The 14,466-nt window shown below is 37.7% G+C and overlaps 1 protein-coding gene across 1 annotated transcript in view; it reads right to left on the minus strand.

Moving 5' to 3' along the window:
- Positions 1 to 14,466, minus strand: part of thsd7aa (thrombospondin, type I, domain containing 7Aa) — a 299,272-nt gene that overhangs the window by 129,092 nt on the left and 155,714 nt on the right. The window contains exons 4-6 of the mRNA XM_052016677.1: positions 8,024 to 8,205; positions 1,310 to 1,465; positions 347 to 550 (exon numbers count right to left, since the gene is read on the minus strand). Coding sequence (XP_051872637.1) covers positions 347 to 550; positions 1,310 to 1,465; positions 8,024 to 8,205 — 542 coding nt within the window. The remainder of the gene's footprint in view (positions 1 to 346; positions 551 to 1,309; positions 1,466 to 8,023; positions 8,206 to 14,466) is intronic.

Genomic DNA, 14,466 nt, shown 5'->3' on the forward strand with positions numbered 1-14,466 from the left:
AGAGCTTCAAGCAACCAATCTAAAGTAAGTAAAGTGCAAACGCAGAGAGGGTGAAATCAGAATGGAATGTAGGCATCAGAAAAAAAATCTCGTCATGCAGGTGCCAACACTTATAGACCTTAAATATCAATCTAAATAAATCATTTACTGGGACACTGACTGAAGTTAAGGGAGACTTCAATCAGGGAATTAAGATATTGCCATGTAACACCAGAGACAGCAATAAATCAGAAACTCAGTCCACCATGTAATTTTCCTGGTAGATGAAGAAATTTGTGCTTCAACATTCAAGTGAAAGTACAACCTCAGATATTGATTTATAAAATAAGTTAAAACAGTCTCTTACTATTGCTGTTGACACATTGAACTTCTGGCGTTTGGATGCCTGGTCCACATTCACTGCCATTGTCGGGTAAGCATTCGCCCAGTTTCACAACCTGCCAGCTATAACACGATGGGTCGTCACAAAGGATAGCTTCATTTAAGTGTGGACAATTTCCAATCCCACCAGTAGGCTCATTGGTAATTTGTCGTTTCCGCAGTTTAAATCCTAAAAGGAATAATTTTACATTTCACTTTTCTATTCGCAAAACATATAGCAGTAATAAAAACAATCCTTATATATACTAAGTCTGCAAAATGGCTTGCATAAATCTCCTTTAAAATTCAGCACACAAGGAAAGCCATCAACAGGACTAGTAATTCTATGGGCTCATAAGGGAGAGTACTTACAAATGAAGAATTATATAAACAGCTTAACTTGGTTTCGGTAGGTAATTTAAACTCAAAACATCTGCACTGATGAAATTAAATGCTGCCTGGTACATTTGTATGTTTTACAATTCCATCAATGCATTCTATTACATTGTATTAAAATTAACACAAAGACATCAATATCCTTTTACAACAACCTTAACGACATACTTACTTTATTTCGAGTCTAATTCTTCCATTATCCCTACCTCAAAAAATATTTGCTTTGCAGTTTCCAAATTAGGAAGTGATTTCCTCTGTGCAGTAGCTGACAGGAAATGTTAAATTTATTTATTAATAACACATGAATAATTTAGGTAGATTTATCACACAGAGATCCACCATAGAATTGAAAAATTATGGAAGAGAATAAGAATGCAAAAGAAGTCCTAAATATATATTTTAAAACTATTGTTTAATATACAACTCCCTCAGTTGACCTGAATACTTTCAAACACAAGAAATAGTTCACAATCTTTAAGAACTCCAATACGCAATTCAAATTCTAATAAAAAAAAAGCCTTGTATGTTTGTTGCAGTGATAGATTCAACTTGCCTTTCTTTCCCTGTGGATTCTGGCAGTTTTCATAGGTACATGGTCCCCAAGCAGTCCAAGATGATACTTCACATTCAATTGGACAGGTGATCTGACACATTTGTGTGGTGTTTGGTGAGGGTCCAGTGCACAATTTGTTGTCAACAGGTTTTGAAGCTGAAAATATAAACAAAAAAAACTGCATGTTAGTTTATACATTAGTTGTAGCAAGTAAAAATGTCTCATTTAATAACCTGAATTTATTAAAAAATATCATTCTGAGAGGTGTGCTCTGAATGGTGAGTAGTAACTTCTTGATTTTGTTATTGGGTGTGTTTGTTTGCTTTTGGAGCAATTGGTTTGCTAAGATTCCCTCTAAAGTAATTGTCTATGACCAGTGTATTTCTCTACTGAAAATATAATGGAGAAGATGACATTACCTCAACATATTGTAACAGTGCATCACGTTCATCCATCTGACCATTTTTCCAGCATCATCTAGTTTTAGTTATTATTTAATAGTCAAGAAATGCAAGCTTTCTCCTCACACGTGCATAGAAAAATGTCTCAGATTTCCTGAAGGTGGAGAGGAAAGCTTCCCAATATCCTTTTGGCAATGCTCAGAATATGTGGCAGAATCAGTTGGGACAAGGGAGAAAGAGGCTTTAGCGGAATCTTCCACCACTTTCTCTGTTCACCCCTCCTTTGAGTTCCCTGGAGATTCCTCTATTTTTTGCCTTGAAAAGCCTCAACAAATTTAGAATAGATAAGCTTTAATTTGCCTAATAAACATTATAATAATGACTATACTGCTGTATAAGCCGTGCAGTGCCTTGTTATAGGATGTGAAAATTATTATATAAATGCAATACTTCCCAGAGTCTTTTTGAAGCCTTGGAAAGCTTTGTAGAGGGCAAAATATTGGTGCCCTCACCAAAGACAAGGTAGGATGTTCCACTGTGCACTGACTTACAAAAATAATTGGCTGCAACATTCCATGCACTATTGCCAGCCAGCAATTTCCAAACTAGAGCAGGTACTTTGTCGTAATTGAGTACAATCCTTAAAGGTGATGATGTATGACCAAAGGTCCTAAATTTGTTGATAATGATGCATCCACATCATATACCATTAATGCAGCACAGAAGTTACCGGAAATCATGGCCCAAGATATTTAAGCAAGTTTGACATTGCAGGATTTCCTTGGTCAGTTTGCTACTCTGATGGAACCATTGTTGAAGCCATAAAAGCTGATTATGCAAGATCAAATGCTATTCATTACATTGGGACAGCAAAGAACTGCCATATCCCAGGATAGAAAGGTAAATCATTGGAATTAAAAATCCTGGTGTCACGTATATTATTAGTAGATACATTAATACTAAAACATATATAGATTTGTAATCTGTATTGTCAAAAGTTCTCTAAACAAAATTATTTTTAGAATCAAGTTTTATATTAATTCCAATGCTTAGAACTGAGAACACACGTGCCAACTAACCACATTTTTTTGCGTTTCTGATTTATACATGGATATCTGTATAATCGGCTCAAAGTCATCAGGAAAAGATGCAGAAGATGATGAAGGAAGACTATGGACAATATACTTCATCCTGGATGACATATGATATAACAATAATGGAGTTCCTGATTAATCACAGTAATCAGTGTACATTAAATAGTTGATGACCTGAGGAAAACACCAGTGGTTTGGGAACCACAGGACAAAATTAACTATTGACCCCTTGGTATGTCACACTTACCACATGCCTCAAATGTTACACAACAAAATACAATGAAACTAATAATTCACCATCTGATTATTCAGAAAGCCCGGTGGTTGGGCATCTGGCACACTTGGTGATGCTACCTGCACTCCCTTTAAACTCTGTTGTCCTGTTTCCCATGCTTCCTTTAAACTCACCAAGACCCCTTTTTCCACTCTCCCTTTGAACTCACTGGGCTCGGTTTCCTGCACTGCCTTTAAACTCACCAGAGCCTTGTTGCCTGTGCTTCTTTTAAATTTACCACGTTTACTGGAGGTCTTATTATTGTACATTGTAAGTTAAAAATAAAGTTAAGTAAATGCATGAGGGACTAATATCCAAAGGTATGAAGTATCTGCCAGTCTGGCACCACCAAAGTTCCAAGCTTGCAAGAATAACAGAGTTTTACTGTATTATTTTATGGGATAAATTTCTGTTAGATAAGCGAAAGATCAAAACAGAATTGCTGTGACTTGAGGGGAGAAAACATAATTAAAGAGAACCACCAGCATTTCAGGCAAGCAAAAGAATTGGAGAATGATTGAAAATGTTCATGCGAGTTTGGAGAGTGGAAGAGAATGCGCAGAATCTGAGAACAGTGTGAACAGAGAACAAGGGATCTCAGAGTTGCAAGAGAGCACAGGTGATGAGGAGATGGAGGGAGGGGAGAAACACTTAAGAGGAAAGAGAACAATGCAAGTATGAACTGGGGAAATTGTGCCTTTGCATCACTTTGAATTGTTTAAAATAACAATAAATGTGATTAAGTAACAGATGGGTAGCATTTAACTAGGTGTAATAGTGTTAAAAAGAAGAAAGCAAATACTCTGACTTCATTGGAAACAAAATCAGAAAAGACACAAAATAGATGATGATTCATTATCACCTCTTTTACATAATGTTCAAAGTCAAGATCCATTCCAATGTGTGATAAATCCTAAATGGAATGTAAACAAAGCATACAATTACATTGAAATTTCTCAATAAATTAAGTTATTCCTTTGCTGGCATCAGGAGCCCAGCCATGATAAGTTCTGCACTATCAATTTCTACTGCTTAAGATGCTATTTATTTTTAGGATGAAAGGTCTGAGAAGTTCATGGAAAAAATTGCTAACCCTCTACTGCTGCTGAGATGGCTGCCACCCATATATACAGCTCAAATATCTACAAGGATTTGGTTGCTGCAGTGAAGTTATTGGAGCAGAATTACTCAACGCTCTATGCAACATGGAAATTTGTTACATAGAATCTGTTGAAGGGTCTTCAATCTGAAATGTTAACTCTTTCTCTTTCCCTTGATGTTGCCTGATCTGCAGACTTTTTTCTGGCATTTTCTGCTTTATTAACAATTTTAACAAATTGTGCAGATTTTCAGCTTCGGCAGTTTTCTGTATGATTTTCACCCTCCAAGTAACACATCTGTTTCAAAATAATGTTAGGGGAACACCTGCTATGTTTGGAACTTCAATTACTTGGATGAATTCAAGCAAAATAAATGTGCTGTAGAATGCCTTAATTACATACCTGTTATTTCAAAAGTGATTGACAGAAGTGGTGCAACACTAGGCTTCCCCTGGTTCTGTGACAGACTTTCTGAAATAACGCAATCAATACTATGTAAATTCCTGGATGGAGATATAAAGCCTTATACAAGCAGCATTTGCTTTTCAACAATCTGAAGTCTGGAAGCAAGGGAAATTATTCACTGTGCAAGCAATATATTGCACTTTATTTTGTTTTATTCACTGAAACCAAGAAACAGTGGCCCTGAAATTATATTGTGTGATGAATAAAATATAAATCCATAGCATATTTGTATTCTGTTTCAATGGTCACTATTTTAACAAACATATTAACCTATTTATTTAAACGGGTTAGCATCCCTGATAAAATAACAGAAATATTACTTTGATACCAATGCTTTGTATGACTTTCTTTATTCAGGATAATTTAATTGACAGAGTGTATTGTTCAAAGAATTGACAATGCCTGCCAGCAGTAGAATATGATGTGGCATCCCTGCAATTTATAAATTGGTGGCAAAAAGAAATGGAGCATCCTTCAATAAAATAAAAAAACCCAGGAGGGTTTTTTTTTATTTATGTATGCACTTCAAGAGTCTGAACTGTCCAAGCAGAAAATCTTATCCCTGCACAAGTTGCATTGTAATAGTTAAGAAGAACACTTTAAACTGAGTTATTATGAAGTATAGTGGCCATTCTTAAACAAAATCATGCCTAACTGTTGTTTTGGTATCACAGACATATCTATTATGGATTCACATCGCATGGAAACAGACCCTTAGGCCCACCAAGTCCACACCAACTATCACCCACACATTTATAGTAATTTTACTTTTTTCTATTATTATTTGCCTCACATTCTCATCAACTTCACCAATATTCTGTTACTCACCTACACAAGAGGGGTAGTTTACAATGGCAAGTTAACCTACTATCCTGCACATCTTTGGATGTGGAAGGAAAAGAGCACCTGGAGGAAAACCATGTGGTCACAGGGAGAATGTGCAAACGCCACACAGACAGGACCTAAGGTCAGAATTGAAGCTGGGTCTCTGACATTGCGAGGCAGCAGCTCTACTAGCTGTGCCATTGTTTTGCTCATGCTGTATTAAAATATCACCTATTTCTGGTGAAAGTCTTGTCCAACGGCAAATTAGACAGGATATATATGGGGACGATTCATTTTGGCATAGCTGATGACTTTGTGGATTTATTTGTGCATGGGGTGACATCAATAACATATGCAATATCCACCTCTGCCTACTGATAGAAATTGGAGCAAAAATGTATAACCTTCAACCTTCATTTCTAACACAAGTAAAACAAGGAGCACACCCTAAATCTCACAACAGGTTGATTGGAGACACGAGGTAAATGATCTCAACAGAGACAATGATATTGTTGTCCGCATGTGCCTACTCAAGTATTCAACATAGTGCATATTTGTGACATCATTTCTGTGTTTCACAGTACATATTATAGACTTTCAGAATCATGTGCAGTACAGATTGGCTCCAATATCAGTTTAAACTATGGAGTTTATGCTTTGCAGTTGCACAAGGATGCTTGTGGCACAGAACTCAATCTGCGAGATCGATTACACCGAGGATGTGGCCTGACAAACACTGAAAATATACATCTTCCCACCCCTGTATTTCCCTCAACTTCCTTCAGTTTGTTATGCTGCTGAGGAGTTCTTTAATGGTGTGACTCGCTTCCCATGTTTCCAAGTGGCAAAACTGGAGCAGTTAAGTTCTCTTCAGGCAGCAGAGGGGACCACGCAGGTTTCATTTTGATTACTTTAATACCGGGAAACTTCCGTGATATTCTGATCCCCATTTGAATATTAGCATTACATGCAGCACCTGTTCAGCAGATTAAATCAGGGTGAAATCTGATATCCAGCCATGAGACTGAAACAGCACTTACCAGGCAATAACCAGTGCTTTGCAATGGAGAGGTGTGTTTATTGACGTTATCGATTGAAGTCTATTCTTTCATATCTGATAGTTTTACTTCAGCCATTTTCTTATATGATGTCCCATACTAAAGTTTTAATTGACATTCTTGATCGACTTATTCTTGTATTGAATGATAACATTTAGCACTTTTTCAGGCCTATCAATTATTTGTGAGAGTTGGAGAATGGAATGTTTTATTCTTTCTCTCCTTAAGGGTGAACGAGGAGCAGGGGTGGACAGAGCAAAGGGGTGACTAACCATGGAATGCACAACAGTAATTGGCCGCAGGGAAAACAGGGTGATTGGAAGTAGACTGCGAAATGCAAGGATGTGCAGGGCAACAAGCCAGCGCGCCAGGTGGGGTGTTGCATGAACCAGCCTACCTCGAAGGCAGTGTGAAGCGACAGTGAACTATGAGGGCACAGAGATAGTGGTCCTGAGTGGATCTGGCAGACTGAGTGCGAGCTCAAGAGGACCTGAAAGAGAGAAGGCAGGGTGGAACTCAAGTGGACGTGAAGGGAAAACATTAGGACTGTAGAGGGTGAACCAGGAGCAGGGATGAACAGAGCGAGGTAATGCTCAATAGTAATCGGCCGCAGGTTCAAGCAAGGAGAGCACGGTGATTGGGAGTGGACCAGGCAAAGTGAAGACACACAGGGCAATGAGCCAGCGCATCAGGTTGGGTGAAGCATGAAAAAACTGAGAAGGCAGAGTGAAGTGAGAATGAATTGCAAGGGCACAGATGTAGCAGGAGGCAGGGAAAAGCACATAGGCAACAGGATAATCCTGGAGTGGATGTGGCAAACTGGGTGCGGACCCAGCAGGGTGATGCTCAGGCAGACTTGGAAAGGGATAAAAAGTAAGGTGGAGCTCCAGTGGACCTGAAAGGGAGAAGGCAGGGTGGAGCCCAAGCGGACCTGAAGGAGTGGCGGCCTAGTGGACCATGTAGGGTGAACAGATGGACAGAGCGAAGGGGCAACAGACTAAGGAATGCGCAACAGTAATGGGCAACAGGTAGAAGAAGGGAGAGTGGGGTGAATGAAAGTGGACTGCGAAATGCGAAGGGGTTGCAGACACGGAAGGGTGAAGCTGAAAACCATGCAGGTAAACAGCATTAGTGTAAATGGGTACAAGGGCAGCATAGACATGGTGGGCTGAAGGGCCTATTTCTGTGCTGTATGACACTGTGACTAAGTGGTATTTACAACAGGGTGTGGGGATGTAAAAAATAAAGTTCAACTGCGTGCTATTCTGCTTAATAGAATGAAGCTTGCATTTCATTATTATTCATTCACAAAACTTAGGGAAAATATCAAGTAGTTAAAGTAATTGATATAATTAACATTGTTTGGAAAAATGAAGTCGGCTAAGTGGAAAGGCTTAGTTGAAATGGGATGCTGCAGTGAACCAAACTGACATTTAAATCTAGCCTGCAGGGGATAAATATGATGGGTCACATTACAGATCAAACATGGGCCATTACCTTCCTTTTCCTTTAGTGTGTTCAGATAAGATAAGAGGTTTTCATTAGCTTGCACACAGTAGAATTCACGGGTTTGAATCCCCCCACCACACAGTGCAGTTTGATTTCCACGTCTTCTATCTTGCTGGCTGAGTAACGAATCAACACGACATTCACTCCATTCTGTTGTCTTCCACAAATATCTGCAGCCAACAAATGAACAAATATAAAATGATTTCATTTCATAATGCATCACTTCAAAATTCCACATGGATTGCAGCAATTCAACAAAGTTTGCCAACAATAACTTGGGTGACTAGAGACAGGTAATAAGTTGAAGACAATCAAATCCCAAGCAGGAATTGAAAACAAGAGAGCAACACTTTTAAAGAAATTCGTGTAGAGGACCAACACTAGCAAGGTTGCCTTTATTTTACTAGACTTCAGTTGCTCTTTTAAGTGATAATGGGACTATCATTTTAAACTGTGCAATCTAATTCTTGTCCTTCATTCTGTTTTTACAATGGAAGGATTTGCGAGTGCACTTCAGAGTATATAAATGTCATTGTAATTGTAACCATTAGTTAAAAGCAGATTTTAGATTGATTTTCTCTGTGAGAAGAGAAAGAAGAAAGACTTGCTATTATAGCCCAGGATGTCCCATAGTATTTACAGCCAATAAAGCTCTAATGAAGTGTAGCCGCTGCTGTAATGTAGGAAATGCAACAGCAATTTGTGCATGATGTTGATGGGCTTAATTCTGGCATTGATCCATTATGTCTAAAGCAGCAGGCATGTATTATCACAAGTGGGAAATCTCAGTATCTTGTCCCTAGTTACATATTTAAATATTGTTTTACTACTGCAGCACACTAAATGAGGAATACCATCAGCAATAGGACTTCATATAACTGAGGGCTGAAAAGAAATTAAACTTCTTTTTTCAGCCAATCATCGTGCAAATGCTTAGTTGTGCTACATGCCAACAAGACCACAAAATTAGAGATACAAGAGACCAGAGTGAATAAAATAAACACGCGAGCCCTGGATTTCTACAGTGCAGTAGTCAATCCATGTTACAACTCTATTTTGAATAAAGAAATCAAACAGTGGGAGCAATCTTTTTGTCTACTTCCAATTACCTTACTTTCATCACTCCAGCAGTTACCTATTATTGCTGGCATTTTTATTAGCTGGAAGTAAATATCATAGCCAGCAGACAGTATAAAAATCTTTGATAAATTAACAGATAAACATACAACTGAGTGAAACAGTCAGCCCTAAATCTCTTTGAGGACTTTGTACTCTGCATCAAAATTTGGAATAACAATTAGTATCATTCTGAGCATTTCATTTTGGCATAGAATGTTAGGGTTTTTGCTTGGAGCTGCACATTTTTTTGAAATATTTCAGAACAAAAACATAAAGGAATTTTTCAATTCATTTTTAAAGCATCTGTGCATTCTAACACTTCAAAGGAAATTCTATACTCCTAGAGTTAATACATATAAAAGGAAAGAGAGCTTTTAAAGTAGGATTTTAGATGTTACTTGCTTAAAAATTTAATGAGGCAGCTGGGCCATATTTCAGATCTATGTTTTCGAAGACATTGCTGTCAGAATTTCCATATCCATCTCAGGAAAGTATTTTATGAGGCAACAATGAGCAAAGCATTTCAAAATGATAAGCAGTGACTCCCACCTGTCTCTGTTGCTATTTAACTGACATAAAAATGCTCACTGGTAATTTGGATGGAAGCTGGTTTCCATCTAACAATGGAATGTGAAAACATATTATTCAGTGTGCTCAGGGCTTTTGTGAATTGGACTGGGGAGATTGGAGAACATTACTTCTTTGTGTGTCGTCAGCTTTAGAAATGCTGATGTTTGAAATATAGGTGTAGAAGATAACTCATCTCAGCAGGGAAATTGGGTAGAACATGGTAGCTCGGCTGTGCACATCTAAGCTAGGAAAGGGAAATTAGCTAAGATTCTTACTTTTAATATTTGATAATGAGAGAGTGTATGTCTACTATTCATGGGGACAGAACTTACCTGTGAAGATTCCAGTACCAAATGCCCCTTTGGCACTCCCTGACCAGGCACCCATGAACTAGGAAATGAACATACCTGACCTAGTAAATACACATGGACCAACAGGATTATTGTATATTGCAGAGGAAACCAGCGAGAGGGGAACAAACATAACTAACACTTCTGCAAATGTGAACTAATACAATAATTAACACTGATGTTCCGAGAAATGGATCTACTCAAACAGAAAATAGCATTAAAGCAATGTTCAGAAACTAAGCCACATGACAAGGTTTAATTATCATGAGTCATGTTGCTTCTAAGGGGATGATTTTCAACTGCTGGGTGGCCAATTCTCACATGAAAAACAGGTCACCAGCAATGGAAAATTGGGGGAAAAAAAGGAGCTTGGCATACTCAACAATGGTCAAAGCTCCTCATGTGCAATTGTCAAATGAGCTTTTAAAATGGGGAAGAGACCAACCACTGAAACAGGCACAAGTCTGCATTAATACTCAAATCAGAATCTGGTTGTAGGATACCAACTGATGTATAGTTAATTATGTATGTGTAGTTGATGTATGCCATGTAAGGTCTACTCATTTGTACAGGCACTGAACAGCTTAACAAACATCGAGACTGGAAAATGACTCAGGCTTTTGACAATGGTATCTCCAGTCTTTCTGGGCTCTCAATAATACTCTGGCCTACTGCCAGACCACTAAATGCTACCATCACCCAACTTCCATCCTCCCACAACTGCAGGCATGGTCCCTGCAACTGACTGGGAGCATGTTATTGATAATGAGATCATGCAACAAAGGGCTGCCCTACAGCCATTCCACAGACTTCAAATATCAATGTTTGCATTTTAATAAACTTATGTATATAACTAGCTGTTGCCCATATTCTCTGTGCAGTGAAATGACTTGTCTTCAGAGAACATTTGTCATACAAACAAAATCAAATGACAGTTGAGAAGAGGAAGTGGAAACAAATGCTGGGTTGTTCACTGCAGTTGGATACATTCACTCAATATCCCTGCAGCTCTGAGGAGATGGTTCAGCACTGTAGCAAATGCACTATAACGGCCTTAACCTTTTTTTCTGCTTCATCAAGCTTGAAATTTCTGGAGGAAGGGAGCATACAGTGGGATGTAAAACAGTTCATGGATGTAAGCAGTTCATGGGCAATCTGAATTCTGAAGCCATTTATTTGAAATTGCTTTGATTACTGTAACCTTTTGTGCACTGAATTCTCCTGATAATTTTCAAACCACACAAGTTAATACCACTATACGTCAATCAGAACAGAAGTTCTATGATACTTTTTAATATTTTAAGGCATTTTGTTTTTACTTTTCTCTTTATACTCTCTTCTCTGACCTATGTTCAGTGCCATTAAAATGTCCACTTGTATTCTCCTTTTAATTCTGCTGACAATAAGGTCAAAGAGAATGGCTTTGAATGACTTAGTGTTTTGCAGGTAATAATTACTTTTACCCACAGTATCTACTGAACTATTTTTGCAAATACTTTTGTTATGTTCGCAGACAGTATGATCAATTTAAGCTCAAGCAGATGTAGGCAATGATATAGATACAATTTACATTAGATTTAACAGTTGATGGAAACTCATTGGGCAGAATTCCCACACAGGACTCTGCACCTTTCCAACTGTAACATGGATTTTTTTTAGTATTCATCTGAAGGGTCAAAAGTCCACTCAACTTTAGTATTTCTTAACAGTTTTATCAGAAATAAAGGGCAAATGGTCCAATCTGCATTTTTAAAAATATACTTGAAATGTTGCACTGCCTGTTCAGTGCCCATTACATGGATCAAACCATGAAAATTTCACCTCAAAGAATGCTCTCAAAGCTGTTAAGTATCATCAAATATGAATATCTCTTTAGAAATAAAATCTTTCATCAACCAGTTTTTGCTGCAATTGAATCTTTTCTTGGTCTTTCATGTGCAAACCCTTGTGCTTCTAAACAAAATCCTCTCATGATTAAAAAAACACAACTTAATACATCCTTGCTTCAAGAAATAAAAATGTCAACTGTTACCATCAGCTCTGCAGTAATGACAAAACTCCAAAGTGACTCACGTCCCTATTTAAAGTACCACTTGTCAATTTGTTCAGCATGTTTATGCATTTTTAAAGAAGATTTTCCAAATTCTCACTCTCTCTAGAGGCTACTGATTCTGTCGATGAGAGACAATTACTAGCACAAATCAGCCTCTGTTATACCCAATGGTTACTGTGAGAAAACTCTGGAACCTTGACAGGCTCACTGACTCAGGTGATTCTAATTACTCAACAGGGTTCAAATTTGTGATCTTGCTGCTTTATTTGTATTTCAAATGTTGATATCTTAAGGCTGTCTTCATGAAACTCTCATGTAATCAGGTGTCCCTGATCTTTGAGTGCCACATTTTATTGCTTGTGGTTAAGCACATTAAAAAATGTCTTGTTGAACCTGTATGTATAGTGTATATATAAATTCTTAAAATTTTAAATGAGGTCGTAGGTGAAGCCTTGTAACATTTGGTAAGGCAATAATATGCCAGCATCAAGAGGTGAAGAAAAATGTAAAATAAAACTGGGAGAAAATGGCATAACGCAGAAATATAATATCGTATATAGAGGGTAGGTTTATGTTGATGGACTGGATGCCAATATTAGAATAGTTCCAGATCGGGTTGGTGTGTGGCTTGGAGGGGAACTTGCAGGTTACCTGCAATCATCTCACTTTCTACGTTTTAAAGATATCAATTTGTGAAGGGCTTTTAAATAAGTCTTGACAAGTTGCTGCAGTTCACTTTGTAGATGATTGCATACCATAACCATGGTGCAGGGAATGAATATTAAGTTAGTGGACTAGTTGTCAGTCAAGAAAGGTTGCTTTTGAGGATAAGGTTCAACATAATGCAAGTTCATACTTTCCACTTAAACAAAATGGTATAGAAATTCAATCATGTGTCAATTTTCTGTGCTACATGACTGAATGAAGGTGAAAAGTCAATTGTGAAATGTGATCAGGACTATAAAAAAGAATATATTGACAATGGAGGCAGTCCAAAAGAAATTCATTAGACTAATTCCTGGGATGAGAGGGTTATCCATCACAAGGGTATTTTGATCTACAATCTTTGGAATTTAGAAAAATGAGGGGTGATCTTATTGAAGCTTATAAAATTTTTGGGGGCGTGACAGGGTAAATTTTGAAATGTTTCCCTTAAATTTAAAGTGGTCCATAGAGCCCACTTGTCTAAAGACAAACTATCCTGTTTTTATTCCGATATATCTCCTTACTGTGACAAATGCAATAACGGAGAGGCTTCTTTAATTCATATGTTCTGGACGTGTCAGAGTCTTAAAAAATATTGGACAGAGGTGTTTCAAACTTTTTCTGTGCTTTCTAAAACAAATTTTAAACTTAATCCTTTGACTGCATTATTTGGGATTGTTGGAGAAAAAGATATAACTTTGAAGGCTCCTGATCTGCACATTCTGGCTTTTATTTGTCTTATAGCCAGGAGGGCTGTGTTGCTTAAACGGAAGGAAGTTACTCCGCCTACTCATGCTCAATGGTTACGGGATGTTATGTCATACCTGAATCTAGAGAAGATCCGTTGTTCAATTCTTGAATCTAACTTAGACTTCCAAACCCTGTGGGGACCTTTTTTGAGTTATTTTCAAAATCTTTGATTTGGTGACTGAAATACAGACATTGGCTGACATTGTTATGTTTCAAGGGTTTTCCCTTGTCTTTTTTTTTATCAAGCAGCTTCGGTTTTTGGTAGTGGGTGTAGAATTTTTTAATAATAAAATTATTCCAGTTTTTTCTTTATTAACTAACTATCATATGTGATTATTAATTTAGAGTATTGGGATCTCATGTATGATTTCACACAATGTATTCAGTAGTATTTTTATTCTCTTTTTTGATGCATGTACTCTGTATTTTTTTTTGTGGATTTAATAAAAATATTGTAAAAGAAGTGTTTCCATTGGGGGAGAACCTCGAAGGAGGGAGCATGGTTACAAGATTAGGGGGCAGTGTGCAAGTGTGATGAAGTGTGCAAGATCATTTTCTCGCTGAGGGTGGAGAATCTCTGCATTTCTCTTCACCAAGTGTTGTGGAGGCTAGATCATTGGGGGGTTTTCAAAGAGAAAATAGGTATTTTTTGATGGCTAATAGGAACTGGCACACAAGAGGAAATAAGGCCTGGTGGCAGATCAGCCATGATCACTTTGTATGGTGGGGCAAGTGTGACGGGCCGAGATGGCTACTCCTCCTCCTTTTTTTTTATGTTTCTAATGCATACAATGTGACTTTGACACTTATTTTGAAAGAACTAATGGCATTTCTTTACTTAACTGACAGCAGCTTGGACAACAACTTTGGATACTAGCCACTTG

Source organism: Pristis pectinata, chromosome 5 (assembly GCF_009764475.1).
Source record: "Pristis pectinata isolate sPriPec2 chromosome 5, sPriPec2.1.pri, whole genome shotgun sequence".
Lineage (NCBI taxonomy): Eukaryota > Metazoa > Chordata > Chondrichthyes > Rhinopristiformes > Pristidae > Pristis > Pristis pectinata.